General features: G+C 32.6%; 1 protein-coding gene across 2 annotated transcripts in view; it reads left to right on the top strand.

Annotated features, from left to right (window-relative positions):
- Nucleotides 1-24,125, top strand: part of LOC115034096 (cGMP-dependent protein kinase, isozyme 2 forms cD4/T1/T3A/T3B-like) — a 125,115-nt gene extending 100,990 nt beyond the window's left edge. Inside the window, exon 4 of one of the 2 annotated variants that reach the window (XM_029489783.1) lies at nucleotides 23,791-24,125. In XM_029489783.1, the coding sequence (XP_029345643.1) occupies nucleotides 23,791-23,989 (199 nt within the window). In that variant the 3' untranslated portion in view covers nucleotides 23,990-24,125. The remainder of the gene's footprint in view (nucleotides 1-23,790) is intronic. The other variant, XM_029489782.1, reaches the window with a different exon arrangement.

Below are 24,125 nucleotides of genomic sequence, written 5' to 3' on the forward strand. Positions count from 1 at the left end.
AATTTGGGGGATAAAATCAAAAATGTGGGAAAGTCGATTTTAAGTAGACTTGACGACAAATTCAAATCTGTTTTCAGAATTCTTATCGCTTCATTAGATAAATTGGTATGTTTGGCAAAAAACATGTCTAAAATACTATGCGCGCATGTGTTAGACAAAAACAGAAAACCACGGTATCGAATCCCCTTAAGCGAGCGAGATCATAAGGTAGTCTACCTTGTCACCATGTTACCTAATATGTTTTAAATGTTTTATTGTTGTAATTTTATTATTTCGTATACAATAAAATATAAAAAATCGAATAGTTAACTTACACTGTAAAAGTAAATAGTGATTTCTACTGTTAATCGTGACAATCGTTTACTGTAAATGTGTATAAAATATGTATGTAGGTATAATAGACATTATGCAAATGTTACGTTTTAAGGAAATAACAATAATATACATTATACGGTAATGGTACTATAGGTGAAATATCGGTCACTTGAATTTCACTGTGTTTTCTTCTGTACTTAAACATTTTTATGAGGTATCGCGAACACATTTCACAATAACTACTATAATAATACGACGACGATTGTCGTAAACACAGATTATACTGAAACAGACGGACTCTGTTACTTGAATATTGTTTATTTTCTTTCTTAGATTTCGATTACGACCTCTAGACTAGGTCATCATATTAATATACACATTACTTGTATAATATCGAATATCAGACTTCAATACATCATACATTTTAATTATGGTTATAATAACTATAGTATTGGACACAATTTCAAGTTATAATTTATAACGTTAACTTAAATACTTTATACATAAAATATTTTGTTCTCGTAATATTTATGCACATGTATTTGACTATTGCGGACATGCAATTTTTCAAATATTTTTAGAACAAGTGGCAGAGGGACTGACGGTCGATTGTAACTATTTATCAATTTAAATCTCGGGGTGGGTGTGTTATAAAATTGCACAATAATTATCGCCTTGTGTGAAGGCTATGTATTGAATCGTTGTTCGTCTAAATATGTAAATAATCGGTAGAATTTAAAATGTTTCCAAAGATACGTTTGTCGTCAATTGGTTAACGTTATAATAATATTGTATGACGCCTGGGATAACAATACAAATAATTAACATAATAAAAACAGTATTAAGCATAATGTTATTGTAGTAGTAGATAAACACTGTAGCGACGAGACTCGGCCACCGGGCCACGATTCATCGTGGGTCGTTCAATTATAAATTGTCGTGCGTAGAACATCCTGCATTTCAATATTGTACAATCATTATATTGATGCTTAAACACCGCCGGCCGCCGTTTACTTGAACGCATTTTCGGTGGACATTTTTATATTATACTGATGGTACCTAACGCTAACGGAACACAACAATATTTATTATAATCCAACGCCTCGCCGCTGGTTTTTTTGTTATCGTGATATTATATTCTTGTCGTATAGCCGTTTATTGAGTACTAACTATTAGGTAGGTGGTACTTGTTATTTTTGGATATAAATATAGACTAGGGGAGGAGGGAAAAACTAGACATATAATAATATATCATACACATTGTAACAAAAGTTATCACTGTGTGGAGGGGTGGGCGAACCTCTCTTCCTAAGAACCTGGTTGGAACTTCACGATGACGATGACAATATAATATTATGTAGGTACCACACAACTTTTTCATCCCATGACATGCATGTTCGTGTCTCTTCACAACAATCTGGGGGCTTTTAATTCTTAAGAAAACAGAAAGATTATGTTTTATTGTTTAATTATTTCTAATTTTTTTCCTCTTTGTGTCACGGGTTAGGTTTGGTTATGACTTATGACAAATATTCGCGTCGCCCCTTAAAGCCACGATGCGCAGTTTGAATACCTCACATGTACACCGTGTGATATCATCCCGTGGTCTGAGGAACCCGTCACACTGATGTATTTCCCAAAAAAATAATTAATACAATTATAGCAATGCATAATAATAATACATTGTAAGGAAACTGGTAGAGCTGCAGTCGTCGCGACCGGAGTTTTTCCGCGATACCCCCGTGCACGAGCTGGATGGTTTACATAGATAGAGAAGAACTGCGAAGACGGACGAGTGGAAAAGGAAGGTTTGTTAAGCAAAATCTGCGAGTTATAAAAATAGTATATTTTTCTAATCGAGTTGACCTTGGGGCGGGCGCGCGTGCGACGTTCGGACCCGGTGTGTCGACGACTAAGTGAAGCCGTCGTCCGGCGATGATGCCAAACTTCTCACCCATTATTCGGTCGACCGTCTCCTCCGCCACCTCCGTTGTGGCGTCCGCGGCCGGACGTCGTAAAATGCGGTCGCTCCTTCATCTATCGTTTGTCATTAATATTTTTATTATTATTATAATTATTATCTTCATCGTAAATATTGCAACTGTGATCATTGATAATGCCATATCATAATTTATTATTATTTACACGCGATACGGTTTTCGACCTACGCGTCACCACCGATGGATGGGAGGTCCTTTTGTGCAGATACCATAAAACTTCTCGTCAGGCTTGGACGTTTTCTCGCGATCCAAACAAACGAAGCGATAGCGAGATTTAGAGACATCGTGGTCGATGGTCGGTTGCAGCTGTGATGTGATATTATTATTTATCATCTGGATTCTGGATCGTTGCCGGTACTCCACGGGTGGGGGAGACCCGATGACGCAGCCCGTTCGAGTGAAGACGCTCGGAAATACAGAATAAATAATACCCATGAGGACCGACGTTGGTTTACCGCCATCTGGCGGACGACAACGATAACCAACGTTTGTGTACCACTCGACGGATAGACGTCGTAACGGGTAACTTCGGACCTATATCATTCACCCAAAATCCAAATAGTGTTTTTGTATTGTGTACCTGTCTTTATTATATTAACATATTATATATATATATAGCATACGATTATGTCATTACTCGTATTATATTAGTCATTATACTATTATGTACACTAAAACATCGGAATAGTTTTTTTCACTGTTTAAACAAAATGACACATTGTTTTATATTTTCGTAAACAAACAGCGATTTTAAACATATTATAAAATATGATTTCATGATTTAAAATGATTTCTTTATCTAGGTAGAGTATGCTGGGTTGCATAAACAATTTATTAAATTTAATGGTTCACTAAAAATTTAATAGACCAATCGTGGGCCACTAAATCTTGTTTAAGGGATCATTAGCTTACAATGTTTATAAAACAATACCTACTGAAAATAATGATTAAAATACTGATTATGGATTACAAAAAACTAGTTAGGGTATAAGTTTCAAACTAACAACTATGTCTTGTCTAACTATGATTGCTCTAACGAATTTAAAAATAATTTTCACTACATCGGTTTTCGGAAAACTTAAACTAGTTGATTTAAATCAATTTTTGAAACTAATTAATCCAACTAAAATTAATTCTTATAATATATTTCTCTGTATCATAACAGGCTCACCCAGATAAATATTTTTAAACCAAGAATATTTAGAAATGGCAGGAATGCTAATCACTTATTTTAAAATAATTGTAACTCAAACAGTTTTTGATAATTTTTTAGCTATGTGTGCGACATTTTAGTTTCCAAAATCTTATATAATATCCGCTTAATGATTGCATGACAAACTTAAGTCAAAATTAAGACAACAGTTTGAATTTTGCACGATTTTCACCAGCACTGTTTTTTGCAACATTGTTCCCATTTATGCAAAATATTTGCCAAATTCAGTGTAAACCTTTAATGTTTATTTTCATAAAAACCTACATTTAGTGAAATCAAAGACTAGTTCGTTAAAATTACGTATAATTCCATCGAAAAATCGTAAAAAATGTACATATAGGTTCCATATTTCAATTTTTAAGTCTAATTTTGAAAATGTTACTGGTGGCGAAAAAGTGACTAGCAAATTCTCGCAAATATAACACGCTATTTTTTAACACCAATTTCAAAGTTTATTGACAACACTCAAATTTGGACACGGCCTCACGTTTGAAAAGTGGGTAAAGTGGATTTGAAAAGTCTCGCAAACCAACATATTATTTGATTTTGATACTAATTTGAAAATGTTGGACTACTTATGTGGTTTACGCTTAGTATGTAAATACCCATCCTTATGTTGTCTGTGACTCGCAAATTCTTGAGATTTGTTCTCTAGGTGTTTTCTTTCGTTGAATTTATGGGATATGAATGTACGCGCATGGATATCTCTTTTTCCCTACAAGGATTTCCGTTAACTTTTTCTCATTTCAACTAAAAATGCATGTGCAACCTCTTGCAGTATTGCCTATGTAAAATATGTTTGTTGTAAAAGTTTTTTTTTAGTTCTGGTGTTGCTTTGAATTTTGAATTAAGTATTATTCAGTTACTACTAATACGAAGAGCAACAAAAATAAATGGAAGGAAAATCAAAATTACTATGCTATATTTATTATGGTCTATATTATACGACTGATAACACATTAGTCACTTATACCTTAGTATTTAAAGTTTTTACAAGCAGATAAGTGGACCAACATTTTCCGCCTTCCGGTGTTTTGGTGTTGTCATTCTCCTCCGCTCATTTAGACTATAGTCTATAATCCTACTTAAAGGTTTACATTGAAGCTACCAGTTTGAATTTTGATTTATAATTAAAACCATTTTCAAAAATATCATTTCCATTAAAAATGCACACTAAAAAATGCGATTCTCGTTCGAAACAAAAACGTTCATCACCACAGCGGACATTCATTAAAAATCTTTGATTAATGATATAATTGTATGCAGTATGCTACTTTTATTATATACTTATATAAAAAAGTAATGTTTAAAGGAAAACATGGAGTATGCTTTGTGCATCATTCTGTATATTATTGTCGTAGAAAATATTACTTAAGCCATACTAAAACTATAGATACTGAATATACATTGTATAGATACAAATTAAACTTGCTGAAGTAGTCAAGTGTGTTTTATTTATTTCATTTTAATCGGAGACCCGAAAATGTTAGGAGTTATTATTTAGGCTATAATTGTATTATTTAATATTTTCTTATCTTAAACCTTACTTATTATTCTAATCAGTATTTAATTGTGCAATCATTGTTCCATGTTTAATTAACTCGCGGTTAGACTTTAAACTTAATAACTATTCCATATTATCTAAAGACCTGAGATAAATAAACCTAAATCCTAGACTTATGAGTTCCTGTGAAATGATAAACTTATCATGTTTCGAAGTTTTAAACAGTCAAGAATCAATAACCTCATATTTTTTTTAAAAATAAACTCAATCATTTTAATCATACAATACCTTTAATTGTATTTTTTATAATGGTTTACCTAAATAAAGATGGTAAACAAATTTTTAAAGTAGCCTATTTATTCAAATTAAAATACCAACATGCTTTATTTTAATTTAAAAATCGTTATATTAATTGATAAACTGTATTAAAAATGATTTCTTAATAATATAGTTAAATAGTTTTAAATTTGTATTGACAAAAAGAAATTGTTGGATTAATATTTTATATTATTTGAATTACTTTTTTTGATAATGGATATAGGTAATAGGTATTCAAGTTGTTTACAGCTGTCTTATACTATAAACGACGTACATGAAGATGGCCCTCCATAAACGCCTATAAACGTATAACTATAAACGTACTGTAACTCTGTATTTTAGGTCAATCATTTTGTCTTATATTTTGAGCTCTAGCTCTATACCTAGATTGTTAAATTATAATAATTAGGTACCTGTTATCAATATTAGTACGGACATACTTTTATGCTGAGTATTAAAAGGTTGATTACCTACTAATTATCAACTTAGTTTCTATGCTTTTATAGTTTTGTTCTCTATCGGGTATTTCCCTGTGATACTTTATGCGTTAATATATACATAGACAATTATAATATACACAATTAGAAAACAATTTTACTAAGGTATAGTGGTAGAACTTGACTATTTGAACCATTTTATCATACAAATCAAATCCAGTATAGCCTGATTAACTGAGCATGTTTGCCCCCTTTTCTTTCAATTACATAGTTATTCAAAATCTGGTTTATGGAATTTTTAAGTACCTAAAGACGTAAAGACCATATTTTCAAATTGTTGAGAATTGTTGTACTACTTAAGGAGTGTCCAGTGGAGATAATAATGTGCCGCGGCACCAAGTTTGAAAACCACTGGACTATTGACTATATTGAGGGTACCTATCTGTGATCTGGTATAATCTTTTATTTTTCCATACATACAAATATCCAATGAATAATTCATTTGTTGAGTATTATCACTTTACATTTATCATATATACATTACTTACTCATTGGATACATTCCTACATTACCACTACCTTATTCCTAAACCTTGCTTTTACCTCTACAGTATTCCGGTCTCGCTATAGAAAATATTTATTTTCAACCCAATATACTTACTCTGTTCGGATATGTTTGGTTATTCCTAATAGATGACTGGATCGTCCTATGTAATAATTAGTTGTTATGTACGCCTTTCATAAACTTATATTTATATATTATTAATATTTAAATATTTAATACCTACCCGCATATAGCTTTATGGTTGCATTTCGAACAACGCGCACTCGGTATTATCAAGTGATACCTCAATGGGCTCAATGTTGCGTGTAAAGTGATAATTATTTATATAAACCATGAATATAAGTTTAATATCAGTTTAAGATTGGCTGTAATTTTTACTAATGATTAATTATTGACTATCGTATAAAAATCATTCAATTGCATCGTCACTTATGCTTATAATATCACTTATACATAAGTATATCACTTCTATAGTTCTATATCTATAGAGAATATCCATATAGAATGTACATTTTAAAATAATTTCTCCAGTTTTTTTTTACAGACAAACAAAAATTGCTTTTGGCACACTTATAGGTATACATATAGTATGGAACATTAATTATAGCCGACAGACATGCAAATATTTTGGTGATATTTTTAGTTTAAGGTTCGAATAATCAGGTTAGAATACTGCGGAGTTGGTAATTTTTCATTTTCATAGCCAACGCCCGACATCCTCACAATAAACGTCTACTTGTTGAGTATAGATAAATTAACGTGTTCGAGGTCTGTTTACACAATTTTATTACAGATTAGCTGCCCTATCACTATCACAAGACATCTGGCAGGATTACTTTGCAAAATAAAATAAAATATATTTTACCTCAGCTACGCGTCAAAAAATCAACACATATGATACCTAAAAAAAACATTTTATTACTTTCGTAGTTTCGTATGTCTCCTTAGTCGTTAAAAATTATATTTGTGGATTATTCATTATTCATCATAATTTAAGTATTTTGTAATTTAATTGTATTATTGTATTAAACGTAAAAAATGGGGTTTTTTTTTTTAAATACATCATTGTATCTATCATTCAATTGAATAAATTCATTCCAATCTATTTTGAGTTGATAGATATATAAGATATAAGTGTACTTACCGTTAATAATATATTCATATTAATAATAATAAAATTACTGGACAGCGATTTCTCCGATTTATTCATTCTAAAATTATATGAGCGATGTATCATTTTATATAGTAAATTGTGTTTTTATAGGTGCGAACATTTGTTCATTAAGATTTTAAGTCCGATACAAAATAGGAGGTAGCTAGCATGTATAGCAATAATGTGTGTAAATTTTTCAACTTTATGTAATTTTAGGATCGTTTTATAGTTTTTTTCAGTCTTGGACCCTCGCTGCGCGTTCAATCCAAAATAAGAAAAAGATATAAAACAGCGACTTGAGCACACAAGTCACTCGCTCGGTGATCCGTGACGGTTCTCACCTCCGTAGGTCGTAAATCAGTATAAAAAAACTCGTCGGCGGCCCGCGGAAATAATACTGTCACTCGTACGACGCCGCGAATGACGTGCCTGCGGCGTGACGTTCGTATAATTTATGCGTATGTTTTCGACCGTCGCCCAATTATTGCTATTATTATTTCATATATTTTTCTTTCATTACTGACACGGTATAATATGAATTATAACATTAATAACACTCGACAAATATACAATTTGGGTGCCTTGGTATATCTACCTACCTGTATTCTGTCTGCAACTTCGGACGGGAATCGCGTGGCCCACGTATAATATTATAATGATACACCGGGCGCAGTGCAGGTTTTTTGCGATCGTAATCGTTTGTTCTTCATTTGACACTGCGGTCATACGGGACTAGGAAAAGACCTACGCAAGCTCGTTTGCGAATAATAATTTTCATACTAAACAATGATACCTACGCGTTTCATTTCGATAGGGACGCGTTTCCTCGGTCATGACAACAATGCATGTTAATATGGTATAATAATAATAACACCCGCCATAGATAAATATATATGCATACAGTGTACTTGGCCAGGGGGGATAATTTGTTTACGGTATTATGTAGTTATCAAATGAAGAATTTTTATTTATTACCTATAGGTATTGTCAATAGGTAAGAGACGTTTGCTTTGAAACTTTATAAAATTATTATAATATTTTAATTAATACCCACTTTACTGTATATATTGGAAGTCATGGTTATGAATTACAGAATAACTGTATATTTGAATTCGTTCGAGTTTATGGTGAATGTTGATAATAATTAATAATTTGGATGGAGTAGAAAAGTGTCGAGAGTGTATATATTGTGTCGGTCAATTCTATATAGTATTTATTTAGTGTATAATTTATGTATATAATGTAACAAATGTTACAATGCATATTGATGGATATAGAATATAGATGGATATATATAGAGATTGTGAGAGAGAAATAGCTGGATATATATATTATATAGTGCAACGGGTATACCCACAGTTAGAGGGGTACTTGAAGGTGCTTAGCAAAAGAACCCCTCCCCCCCCCCCCTAATAATGCTTGAAGTATTCTAGTTATTTAGCTAAAATTATTTAATGTAGTACCTATGTTCAGCGCCCCTAAAACGTTCAATCAAATTGAGCCTATGGTGGTAACGTGGTTAGGGAAACGTAAATACGATATTATACTTATCCAAGAAAAAATTTGTATTCCTTATTAAGATAAGTTTTCTGTAGCTGGGGGTTTGAGCACTTTTGTTAGAGGTTTTTTTATAAATACAAATTGGAGATTTTTATTTTCGTAATAGAGATGGATTTTAAACCAAGAAACCAATGTAAACAAAATATTATAATAAATTACTTTAACACTGCAACCTCGTTGATACATTTTTTTTTAATGTATTAATTTTATGATTACCTACATTCTGCAGTACCCAGGAATTTTCAATGGGAAGTGGTGGGGGGAGGGGATTACTAGAATATTACCAGACACAAATCAGGGACTATATGGGACAATGGCACCCTGATTACATTTTAATTATTCCAATATTTTTGGCGTTATTGTTGGTAGGTAGTTACGTTAGAACTCATCTTTATAAATTAAATTGTTCGACATTTGTAATTATGACATATCATTAAAAACATTTATGATTCGTTGTATTTCAATGCAATGGAAGAAAATATCAAGTAGCACGCTACATGGCACTCTAGGGATCAGTTTAAGTAGGTACACACTACACAGTCATACATTATTTTTTTTAAATTAGTATACATACTTACCTAATTTACTGTACATTTTAAGATGGTTGTTAATAAGACAGTATTCGAGTTCGCTCGTGTTGGTGATGAATGCCATGTGTCATTTTAATAATAATAGATAATTATTTGGACGAAGTAGATTCAAGTGTCGAGCGTGTGTTGGTAGATTCTATAGTGTGTATTTAGTATATAATTTATGTATAGTATGTAACAAATGTTACAATAGATAGATAGACAAAGATAGAGATGATGTATAGATAGATAGATAGTTAGAGAGAGAGGATGAGATGGTGTGAGAGAGGTTGCGCGTGCTGTGCGCACGAAACGAGCGTTGTGGCGGAGACAAGCGAGCGTCTCCGTGGGTGCCACCTTGAAGCTCAGGTGGCTGCCGTTTCCTCCCGTGGTGGGAGTGACAGCGGCGGCGATCGCGCGTCACGTCCCGGGCACCGCGGCGGACAGCGTCGCGCCACCGCCACCAGTCGTTTCCAGCGTCTATCTACGTATGTGCGGTGTCCAACCGGTGTCCGTCAGCCGTCGCGTCATCAGTATACTTTTTTAGCAATAATATTAGTATATAGTATAATATTCCGAACAAATAATAATTCGTTCCACTCGAGTTCCCTCAGCGTCGTTTGCGGTTCCGTCCTCGCAGCGTACGTACCTCCTAACGCGCGCGATCGGTGCATGTGTTTGTGTAATGCTCATAGGTATGTGGTGGTCGTCCTGAGTTTCCGTCCATGAAAGCTCGCTATGTACGCTCGCGGGTGTAAAATATCATAATATCATAATCGTATAGACCAGCGTTTCTAAACCTGGGGTCGCCACCTAATTATTTAGGGTCGCCTAAAATAATCTTTTAAATTTTAAATCCATACAAAACATTAAGAATTTCAATGATAAATAAATATGTCATGTCTAAATTCATATCATTGTTCGAATACTGTAAGATATTATTTAGTCAAATTTTAATTATTTCACCAAATAAACGGTTTTCATACCTAACATTTAAAACTGAAATATCTGAGATTTATGTCTCAAAAGTATCGTATTAGGTACAAGTATTTATTTTTAACGGTATTCTATAATACGTGTGTATTAAATATATAATATTTATAGAAAAATTTAATGTTCATTTGGGGGATCATACAGTAAACGCGTTGAGAAACTCTGGTGTAGACAACCACGATGGTAGTTTTCGTTTAGTCGCTGATCGACGATGATTCGCGCAGATCGCTGTTACTTCAAATGTTACTTCATCTTTGTGGATTCATCATATTATACATATTATAATATAATAATCGTATTTCATACAATTATCGCGTTTTCGGTAGGTAACGATTGCGGGTGGTTTTCATACGGTTACAGAGATCGACCACATTTGAGCTTTTATTTCATTTTTATTTTCCAATAAAAAAAACTTTCTCAAAACAAAGTTTTTTTGCAAAATTAGAATTAGTCTGTTCTTCGTGAATTCTGCTTTGTTTCGAAAAATTCGTTTGCATAATTTAGTAACTATAGATTTTATCTACTCAGGCCGCATATACCTAAGTAGTCTGCTGCATGCCTATATCGATATGGGTTTTTATTTTGTGAAAGCTAAACGTAGATGGAAATATCAAATAGTTTTATAGTACAATTAACAACCAGCTAGGCACGTATACAAACCCCCGAAATTGTAAGCAAAAATATCTTCTATTTGTGAATTTTCATCTGTAATTAAAAATGTATTATGATTTATGACCTCCCTCCACCGAATTTGTTTCTGTGTACGTGCCTGTTAACGATAAGGTGTTATATCTGTCATGTACCTACGCGTTATTGCAGTATAGATGCAGTTGAACTTAGATGCGTTGCATAGATATACGTCTCCGATTAGTAACCCTTAGCCCGTTTCAGGACCCATTACGCGTTCCCGCTGACACAGCTCTCTGAAAGCTCGGTTAAGTCCCGCCAAAATTCATCATGAACACCTCCCTCGTTTTACTTGTATTTTCTGGTTTCGACGAGTTATATAAATCGGCGTGTCCGATATACGCGTGATACAGAGCGATAATATATGATAATATCGTCATCACGCACGTAAAATATTTGAGTTAGCCCCTTCTAAATATAGGACTGCGGCAAGACCCCCGAAGGTTTTAATAACCGCGTAAAAATAATTTGCGTTTACGATCAAAATAAAGATTATAATAAAAACGAGACCAACGAAAAGATAAATACACGCCAAAGTCGTAAATTACGGTGAAGTTAAATCGTCGTTCAACGACGTATTATGCGCGTATATTATACCATGCGCGCACACACACAATACAACATCACACGCACTATATTATGCGTATGTACCTACTTAATTTTTTTACGAGCTCGTTCATCGTATATATAATAATATAAAATGCAATATAATATTAAAGTTTATTATTTTACGTAAAATGCGTTTCTTTGGCGTTTAAAAATAGTGCGCGCGCCTATATTGTCGAGCGAGCGCGGTAGGCCCGTATCACGGATTTTCGACACCCTAGTCCGCACCCACCCACTGACCGTTGCCCGTGTATAACGATAGTCGCTTTTGATAATATCGTTATTTAACACCGCACAGATTTGTCATATTATTATTATTATTATTATTATTATGTTCTATAACTCCCGCGGCCGGTTTTCACGGCGCGTTCCGACCGGAGGACCTTGCGCCGCGCGCGGAATTGAAATCGATCATCGTTTTACAGATCCTTGACCCGGTTGTGTTGCTGCGGCAGTCTGCGCGCAACGAGACAGCGGAGGGGAAATCACATATTATACGCACGGAAAGCGTAAACGAAACAGCGCACCACCGCGCGTGTACGACAGTCGGTTCGACGCGTCCGAAACCACACTGCAGCTACATAACATAATAGTACGCGCCGCGATATACGTGTAAACGACGGTACTATAATATAGAGTTATCGCATAGTTTGTGGCGACCGAGCCGCGTGTTACACTCGCGATGAGCACGTCCGTGATGAACAGGTTACGGGACCTGGAGCGCGAGCTGGCCCTCCGGACGTCCGAGTCGAGGAAGAAAGACGACTACATCGCCCGTCTGGAGCACCGGCTCGACGAGCGTGACGCTAGTGTCCGCCACCTGCGCAACGAGATCGACAAGTTCCGACAGGTGGTTCGGCCGCTCACCCATCACATTATGGCCATTCAGATGTCGGCCGACGATCTGGTCGTGTATGGTGGCGGCGGTGGCGGTGGTGGTTGCTGTAACGGCGGCGATCATCACGGCCACGGCTCGGGCTCCTTGTTCAAGGGCCGGCCCACTCGGCAGGCCATTTCGGCCGAACCGCTCAGGACCACTGACCCGCTGCCTATCGTCAAGGTTCCAAAGTCTTCAAAGTGAGTTACATACAGGGCCTGATTTTGTTATTTTGATGCCTAATATAAGCCAAGATAAAAAATGTGGCCCTTATTGGTCAACGGTTATTGCGTATACACCCTTTCCCCCATGATCAGAGTTATATGATAAAGCAAATTATTTTTTGAAAAAAACTCATTTGTTATGTCATCAAATATGATGTACGTTTACTTTCTGTTGAAAGTAAAGATTAGTTATCAAGTCTTTCTTAAGTCCTATGTAGGTATATCCTCTTCAGTATTAAAAAAGACCTTCCACTACTCAGTGTTATTGGTACATGGAATTTATAAAAATAATTATATAATAAATAAAAAATGAGTTTCAGTGTTTAGAAGTGTTGGGTGAATATTTCATAAAAAAATGTTATAGTCATCATATATCTAATGGAAAATAATATGCACCTGGTTATATTATATTATAGTGTGTAACTACAGAGTGCACATAATATTATGTGTTCTGACCTGCAGAGCTCGAGGGTATATGGCCTTCGGTCACAGCAGTCGGTATAAGATACCACCAGCCGTATCCATATTGGTCCACTTCCCGACTCATCCTTCTTCCACGTCACCACTTATCTCGCTCCTTCGCCATCACAATTTTCACAATCATCGTACAATCGCAAAAATGTTGTTATGTTTTTGTCGGTTTTTCTTGTCCCGGGTGCAGGATCGATCGAAGATTTCGAACATTGTATACTTATTGGTTATTACATAATATTACCTATATATTTTAATATACGGTCGATTCAGAATACGCCTATATAATGCACATGATTTTTTGCAACTGAAATAGTGAATACAGTTTAGGTTTATAAATACGGCTTAGAGATTTCGGTCCTCAAATTTTGGTCGTGCTATTACAACTATTGATATATGAACATAGGTGTTTGGGCAAGAAAAATATTTATGCCTTCGACGAATTCATGTTATAAATGGCCTCGGCTAAACCATGCTTCAGCCCGTTATTATTTCGAAATTATCCCAGTAAAACCTTTCGATATATTTTATATAGATAACCGATACTATGGTATGTAGTCGTGTTCAAATGTGTGATCTCAAAGTGATTGAGTTAACGACTCGAATGTCTGTGTCCTAGCCGTAGTATATTCCGATAAATATATATATAATGATCAACATACATAGTTGACAGTTGCAAGAAAATAAATATTTTGCGGCCTATGATTGCTGATACTAGCTGAGGTGATTCTTATAACATCGTAGGTATAGATTTTGAAGTCGACGATCATAACAAAGTATATAATAGTGGCGATGGTTTAAGATTGGATTGTTAGCGGTGATGATTTGTAGCTGTCTAAATCGTACACGCACACCACGTGGGAATACAGTTTATGTTACCATCGTTTACTGATCAATGTAATTGTTCTAAAAACTGGTTAGAATGCCCCGTGAAGTCTCCAGAACGAGCTTCAGAATGTATTCGATTTTATATTCCCCGCTCAAGTCAAACCAAATTGTCAAAATCATATAAAAAGTATTTTTAACTTTTCCCATTGTTTTCAAATTTGAGAAAATCGAGGCTAAAGTACAAAGAATAGATATTAATCTCAAGAGTAGACGTTAAGTTGAATTCAAGTCATTTTTAAAATCCTTTTCGGGACATTATAGATCGACCGGTCGTTCGAAAGAACTTTTACGTATAACGATTATCATGGTTTTCAAGCGCGCGTGTCCGCATATACATGGTATGTATAATTATTAGTCACTACTTCCAATAATGCCTCGAAGCGCGGTCCTGATGACCTGATAAACTTCTATCGGTTTTTGTCTGTGCTTACATACTGACGCTATCGTATGTATAATTGTATCTATGGTTGTATCTAAACGGTCGCTGTAAAAAAATAAATAAAAAATTACTGTACCTAGCTGAATTTAAACGGCTTGTAAACGATTGCATGACATCGCGCGTTTATACACAAAATGAACAAAAAATTGTCATCCCAGCGAACAACGGCAGCGAGTTCGAAGTAAATAGGTACCTCTTAATCACGCGTGCACCGAACTACTTTTCAGGCAGTTAAACAAAAACTATGAAATTTGTAAGTTCGTATGTTTGAATACGCAAAGTTGCCGATATGTATGCTTCATGTATACAAGATTCCTTACGTGCAATGAAAGATTTGATAAGATTAAATCGATACAAAACCACTTGTACGGAGGGGTAGACCTTGGCGCGGATCAACGCGTGTAATACGTTGCGTGCGTCTAATTAGTCGCTGCAGCGGAGTTGGACATTTTCATGCCTTATACGTTTCGTATCAGAACGAATTCCTTGGACCGATGTAGGTTGTACTGCAGCCGACTTGGAAAAAAAACAAAACCCTCGATCGATAGCTGCAGCCCACACTCGCCGATTGCGATAATATAACAGATGCAGTTACTGGTTAGGTATATACAAGTATATACAACTATATTTCACTCTCATTGTCACACTATCAATCGGTATAATAATAATATAATATAGGCGTGTATAAGACGCGTAATGCGATGTTGTTGTTGTATAATATTATGTGTCTCCAATGAGTATACTGTATAGACACCGAATATTTTTCATCCCGCGGTGATTATTATGATATAATGACAGATGATTTGCATATTATTTAAGCGTCATCCGTACATAAAGATCGGAAGTTATGACCTATATATTATATATTGTACCTATAATTCAAGTGGGCGGGTGAATTATTTGTATGTAATAATATTATATTTTATACGTGGTGAGTAATTTTTATACCCATTACCGTGTCACCGGTATCGGCATATTATCGATTGTACTTTACTAGTTTGATGCTACTTAAGATGCACTACGTGCGTTACTGCCATATGTAAACTCATATATGTGTACACGATGTCCGGTGAATAATCTGAATCAATTGAAACTTTCACCGCTTTTAGCCGTTCACAATAATATATGATGTGAATACAATATTATTATAATGTATTGTGTAAAGATATACATATAAACCTTACATATATATATATATTTGGATTGACATTGTTTGACGATTCCGATCGACGGATATATTATTATTATCTTATATCGTTTATTATTATATTATGATAATAATGAGATTCGCCCAACACTGTGCCTCTTTGTGAAACGGGTGCCGTGCGTATAATGCGTTATATTATTTTTTTCGACCCAATGGTCCCTGAACCAAATACTCGAGGTGACTGTAACGAGCAAACACGCGTCCGCATCGTATTATACACTTACCGTAACCGCTGCGTGATAAAATATATTCTATATAATCGATTTTAAACATCCGTCAAACGTTCAATAATCTGTTGTATCTAATTATAATAATAATTAATGACGACTACAATAGGCCACGTTCTTTTTAAAAGTTTACGCATATCACATTTTGTAGCCAGTGCGGCGTGAACATTTTCTGACCTAATATAATATTACCTATATTATTTACTTATATAATTTTCAGAGGGTTGTGTTTGGGAATGGCTAGGTGTAATACTGAACGGTGAAATTGGCACACCTTGGGTTTTTGGAAACACTTATGCATCACATTACATCGGACACCGAGTCTGATATGCAATTTTTTCGTAAACCTTTATCCTTATGGATGTATTTTTTTGTTACACCCAATATTGATGAGCATAGGTATACTTAATTATTATGACAGTAAATACCCACGTTTATGTTTTTTCATAACAATAATGCAATGTACATTACCTATACTGCAGTATTCGTGCAGAGGCCTGTGTTACGGATACAGCATTTGGACTTGTTGAAAACAGCTGTTTGTGAGGAGATGGGAAAAGTTATTAAAAAGTGTCCTGCGGAGAAGACGAGGTGAATCCTTTAACTTTTCAAAAAATCTACTAAATGGGTGCCCTAAAATAAATCATTGTCACTTGTCTTTGATTTTGGTAACTCGTTCTGTACAACTAAAATCATTCTAGAGTAATTTATTTCCAATCTATAATAATATAATACTTATAATAAGCATGTACACGTCATGCCAATTTAACGACACCACGGTGGGCAGCGAGTAAACTCGACGATTGTACCTTGTTGTTACAATATAAATTATAATATATAACAACTATATAATATAGTATAGTATATGGGACATAGGTACCCTCGGGGCCATAATTATTGTATTATTGTCTGATAACATGACGCGTTTATACCTGTACATATTATAATACATATATATATATTTGTCTTGTCTTTGCGCGTCACCTTGTAATTTATCACGTAAAACCATAACGCCGTTGTTATAAACAAGCATATACCACCTATGCGGCGCGGGCGATTGACCCATATTATTTGCACATTATATTATATTTGAAGTAATATTACATAGGTGCTCAGAACTCTTTCGCCCCCTAGACTACGGATTTTTTCCAACCCAGAATTGTTATTATTTTATTTGCACGGTTCGTCCAGCTTGACAGTAGGTACCTATATATTATAATATGTATATCCGATGTTATCTTAATGGACTATAATATATATTTTTTTTTAATACCGTTGTCCCTCGACAACTATAGCAGCGCGTAGAGCTTAATATAATAATGTACTATGCTAGCAGAAGAAAAAAATGTAAATTTCGAGGTAAACAAGCCTAGCCAAAATTATCGGAGATTCGAATTTCGAGATTGTAGTTTTTGAAACGCACGAAATGTCGAAATACGCGTATACGTGTCTAAATTAATAAATAATAATGCGTTTTTTTAAGTATGCAATATCATATTACCATATTTAACAACAATATTCATACACGCGCTTTATACTTGATAAATTAGTTTTTACACCAATGTATTATACTCGTCTGAACTATTGTATAACAATATTGGCTTTAAATAGATTTAACCTTCTCAAAGATACATATTATATTTTAATAATTCAACGATTTTCGGAAAGCCATTCACTGTACTGCAGTATGATAGAATAATAAATATATTTTTGTGTAAAAATAAATATATATATATTATGCTATTGAATCGATGAATTGTCATATAGTAATAATATAATGATAAATTATTATTCAAATCCATCGACATAACATTGGAAAGTGAATGAGTCCTGAATGCAAATACGTAAATAATATAATATTGTCCTAAATCGGTTGCGGGTTACGCAAAGAAAACAGTAGCATTGTCTATATTCTATATGTTATGTACAATCTACAGATTATACTGCTGGTGACACGATATCAGGTCGGTATATAAATGGATGTAGATACGATGAAATTGTTTTGAAAAAAATACTTAATAAAATATAGTGGTGGGCTATTACTTACGTTATTATAAATATACTGTAAACTAGTAATTAATAAGTCATTGATTTCTTATGTCTTCGTGCTTCATTTTTTCCCTTTGTTTCGCATTTTTTTTATAGATGAATTTAATCAATTGGAAAAAACTAATTTTTTTTAGTTACTCTGTGCCTGAAGCTTATTTTTTAAATTTATGGAAGTGATTCATGAAGTTTATCAATATTCATCAATATTTTTTTCTACCTTAAAATATGTTAATCGATAAATTAACACTAAATAGTTACAGTATAGGTATAGGTACATAATAATATTATACTTAATACAAGCTGCACTCAGAATATTAAAATAAAAATGTCCTGGACAATAAGAAATACGGTTATTTCAATACTCGAAAAATAGGCTATCACTATCTATTAAAAATATTTCTCAGATTTCTAATGTTTGAATAAATAAAACCAATAAGTTATTACTTTTTGGAAATCTTAATTTTATTGAATTTGCTTTATTTAACGTGCAAATTACCAAATTCAAACTACTAAATATTCTGCAGTAAAAAGAATTGAAAGCCAAAAGTATATTTTGAAATAGATATTTAAATATTTAATCATTTCTCTTTTGCCAAGTTTACCTTGCCATTTTTCACACTATTAACCATATGTCGTTCATATTGTATGTGTAGACGTGTAGTTGTGAAGTTGTCTTGTACATAAATCGGTTTTATGAAAATGTTTATTATAAATAATTTGCTTATTGATATTTAATATCAGATTTAGATACTATACTATAACAATATCTATAATATACCTCTAGTAGTAACTTATAATTTTAATCGAGTGTTTCTTCTTATTATATATTATCTTATTATCTTAACCTAGTTACTGCAGGTGAAAACTAATTAAATATCATCGTTTTATAATATTTAAAAAAATTGTTGTGGAAATATTGAAAATAAAGAACTGATGAGAAATACGTGATGTGAAAAAATTATAACTATTCAGGAGCTAACCTTGGGCGGACTAAATCCATGTAAAATCGTCGATCAATTGGCCTTCTTTCTTTCTTCTTGTTTATTTCTTATGTTGTTATAATAATCGTAATTCGTAACCCAAGAAAATATAGATGTATATAATTTGTTGGATATCCTTGCTCATACATTGTTGATTACAAATATAATTTTTATTTATTTAATGTATTATAATATTATATTCATGTTTTTTTCCCCCAATTATTTGGTGAATTTATATGTTTTTAAAATTTGTTGTTAATCATAAAAGTAAGATTACGAATCAAGCAGTATGAACATTGGATAATTGTTTAATTTTATCATATAAAATTACTTAAGGTAGTTAAAAATCAAATTTAATTTGAATTTTTAAGCTTTTACCACAGATATAATATAAAAATACATTTACAATACATTATCTGTAGTTTTTACTTAAAATTTTAATCACCTAATAGCGTTAATACCTATACTCAACAGATTTTTAGTTCTAACTATTGCAAAAATAATATAGGTATTTATATCAACTTGATACATAAAAATATACTCATCATTGTCACTATTCAACAAAATAAAAATTACAATATATAATTAACATACATGTTATGTAGGGATTTATTATAAACAATTATAGTGGATAGACATTTGAATTCACTACGATGACAAATCAAAAAAAGACAACATTTTTCTGAATTTGGATTTTAAAATCCTACGCAATTATGAGTTCAAAGGACTTGAGCAGACAATTTTATTCTGCAAGTTTATCTTGGTTCGTTGCCATCACACAGCGGTCCACTCGTTAGTGTTATTATAACACTTTTTGTTCCAAATAAAATTTGAAAGGATTTTATTTTTGAAATTTGCAAATGTTAATAGTTATGACGTATGATTATGAAATATTGCAATATATTTATCATGGTTTTTAATGTTTTTTGTTACTGTCTTCACTTTAAAAGATCTTAATTATTTATTTCTAAGAAGTCTCGTGTATGTAACTATAATTAATTTTATGTATAATAAATAATTGTACCTACTATTAAATAATTGAAAATAAAATAAAATAAATTTTTTTTTTCAATACAATTGTCACTATTTATTTTTATGCGATCATTTTTTTTTTTTTCATGAATATGATTTTGGGCTGAATACACGATAAAAATATATTTTGTGAGGTTTTCGTTGTCCTGGTTACTTATTAACAAAAATATAATATTTATGATTCGTAGATTTTCCTTGCACAGGAATAATATCGAGTATCGGGCAAAGGTTTTTTTTTTGTATAAAATTTGATTTTGGTTTTTTGTGAAGGGTAGAATTTTCCTAATTGTGTTGGAGCGATTGATTGGTAAAAATGTCAAGTATCTTCGGTTAAATATAATCATTATACTCGTTTATGAATATCAACAAAATTATAAAATCAGAGCGCAAAGCGATTAACTATATAGTTGCTCGATTTTTTTAAATTGGTATACCTAATTACTACTTAAAGAACTTTGTATTCAAAGGGTAAAAAATTTAAGTTAAAATATGCCAATATAATAATTATTCGATACAGGTACAATAATTCTTACTAGTTTTTCAAATGAATGACTTACCTATAGCCATTTCATTCCATATGTTATGCTTCAATATTATGTATCCATGTTGCTGTAATTGTATAGTCATATGGTTTTATTTAACTTTGCTTCATCATCCCGTGAAAAATTAATTTTTAATATTTTTTGAGATAGAGAATAATCAATAAATAATAAAAGGTAGCAATACTGTTGTTGGACACAATTTCTACGAGTATAACGACCATATAAATACGTGTCCGTTTCCCATCAAAATTATGTTTTTTTTTTAATGATCTTAAACCTTGTTACTTTACTTTGGTCATTAGCATTTCTAAGGGAAGGTGGGTAGGGTATGGTTTGTTTGGAGCGCGTGTATGTGTGGCGAAGATTTGACACTAAAACCCGGGTTGTCACTCATCCAAGAACTAGTGACACTGGCCGATGCTTGCACTTAGAACACGTTTTGTGACTGATGATAATCACCGCGCCACATCAGTCTATACAATTATGTTTTGTTTTGGAATATAGGTCGGATTTTTTGATTTTTATGCCTCCTATGTTTCTAAAAACGTAGTGTGTTAAATGCAGAATGTTATATTTATTAAAGTACCAGGAGCATAATGTATGACTGACCAACGGCCGAATCGGGCTATTGTGGCAGTAAACGATTCCGTAATTCGGGTAGACAATCGTATAATCCTTGATTAGTACTCGCCACTCGGGTTTGTTTCCATGTTTCTCGGAGGTTCATATTTCAGACCATAAGTAAACAAAAACTCGATCAGCTGATCGAGTAACATGTAATTTCTATATTATTATTGTTCTATGATGTCATAGAACAATATAGAAGTGAAACTCGATCAGCTGATTCGGTTTACATGATAACACTAGTTCGTTGCAGCACTTCTGCAGACTGCAGTCGATCGCTCGTTACACGTTACACGTGCGTTGGTGGCGTGAACGAAACCGGCTTCAGTATAAAAAGGTATGAAGTTTACACACGACTGTCGCACACAATCGGCTGCAGAAACGAAACCATACCTTTAGCGTTTTTTACTTAAGCTCTATATAAAAATTATGGGTAATCATAATTTTGAAAAGTCTACATTATAATATTTCCTCTTTAAAAATATTTGTATCAGTACAACTGAACACTTTAATCGTTGTTTTTAAACTTTATACTTAAATAGTATTTTGTTTTCACAAACACTATAAAGTATGTGTTTCGCAAACCAATAAGCGAATGAATATTAAATTAAAACTAAAAATAAAGTAGTGAGATAGTGTATATTTATTATACGGTTATACACAAGTATAATAAAAATATTATATGAAATAGTGAAATTGGAATTTTATTGTATCGGAGTATGGGGGTTCATAAATAATATTATTATTTATGATATTATATACTTATATATTTTTTTTAAACATTTTAATAATATCCACTAAGTATATGTACCTATCCTATTTATATTGTCAAACGGATATTACAGTGGTATAAAGTTAAGATAATAAATACAGTTTTAAGATGATTACCTGTGGTATGACTTATACTCGTATATACAACATTTTATAATAATGCATTACATTATTACTGGCACGGATACAACTTGCTGGTTCTGTGTTTAATATATGTAGATGACATGTTGACAATTTTATATTTACTGCTGTGGCCGACTAACATTAAGGGCAAAAACGGATTTTGTTGTCAAGATTGTTTTTTTTTAATATGAATAATTGGTTCATTGAACATTACAAAATATGTATACATATTTACTCTGTTTTTTTTTTTTGTTAATATAATATAATATATATTTTGAATTATTATAATTTATATAGTAAGACAGCAAGCCATAATAATAAATATAGGTTTAACATATCAAATTAAAGCTTCTTAATAAACAACAAAACAAACTTGTTTTATAATTATTTATATTTTATATTTTTGAAAGATCCAAAATCCTGAACTATTTATTGCTGAAAAAATAAGAAACCATAATAATAATAATAATAATATGAAAAAAATTACTGCTGGCATGGTGACAAACGAATTGTTAAAGCATACCTAGTTGCGTAAAATAAAGGGATATTTGTGAAACTCTTTGACAAAATATATGAATTTATCACATTTTTGTTAATTACCTGTGTTGAATTTAGGTATAATATTAAGTTTATTCAGCACAGTGCATATTTAGAGCCCGTATTATTACAATCGTTAAACTAAGGTTAGACCACCGAATTCTGCTAGTAAAATCAGTGGGTTAAGCGTAACCGAGGTTTAAACTATGATTGTAAAACGGGCCCTTAATTATATTACTTTTTGTGTTTCGATTACCACCTACATTTACGAACTAATAAAAAGTTAACTATTAAACAGCTAATATAGGTGTTAGGAAGACAAATTAACTCAAGCGCTATCGTACTGATGGTAAGGTAGTTTCCCCCCTACGTGGTTCATCAGCTAAATAATAGTTATGTATGTATTTTCCCGACATTTCGTGTACGTTTTGCTTTAAATGAAGTGCATTTGAAATTTGAATGCTCTTGATAATATTAGTAGAAATTGTACTTATCAGTGTATAACTCGTTATACTAAATGTAAAAAAAGTTTAAAAAACAAAATTAATTTATTGGAAAAAGTAAAATAACCAATATAAAACCATATCTATAATCCCGAATCGGAAGGTACAAATTGTCTCCACCAGAGTGCGTTTTGTTATTATGTCTTGGCAATATTATTAAAGCCTCGAAATACACAAGTTTTTCAATTATTTTACTGTTTATTCTAAATTTAAGTATTGATCAATAATGTGCACGAAAAATTCTAGTATATAATTGTTTTTAATACTTATCATATGTTTTAAATAAATCAGACTAATGATAACTGCATAATTTTATATAATGTGACAATTTATGTTAACCAATTATCATTAATATTGAAATAAAAATTACTTTTCAGGTCTAGGGAATTGATCAAAGGTGCTATTTTGGACAATGACTTCATGAAAAACTTGGAATCCACACAGATTAGGGAGATAGTTGACTGTATGTATCCCGTTGAGTATGCCTCCGACAGCATTATTATTAAAGAAGGAGATGTGGGCAGTATTGTTTATGTTATGGAAGGTAAGTTTTTTTTTTTTAATCGAATACTATGAAAATATTGTTGTATAATTATATTATGTACTTACTACATCTTAAATTATTTGAGCGTACAATTTGGGCGTAGATGATTTAATACAAAATAATTATAGATCTAAGAATAAAGAATGACAAATAGTAGATACCTATTAT

Source organism: Acyrthosiphon pisum, chromosome A2 (assembly GCF_005508785.2).
Source record: "Acyrthosiphon pisum isolate AL4f chromosome A2, pea_aphid_22Mar2018_4r6ur, whole genome shotgun sequence".
Lineage (NCBI taxonomy): Eukaryota > Metazoa > Arthropoda > Insecta > Hemiptera > Aphididae > Acyrthosiphon > Acyrthosiphon pisum.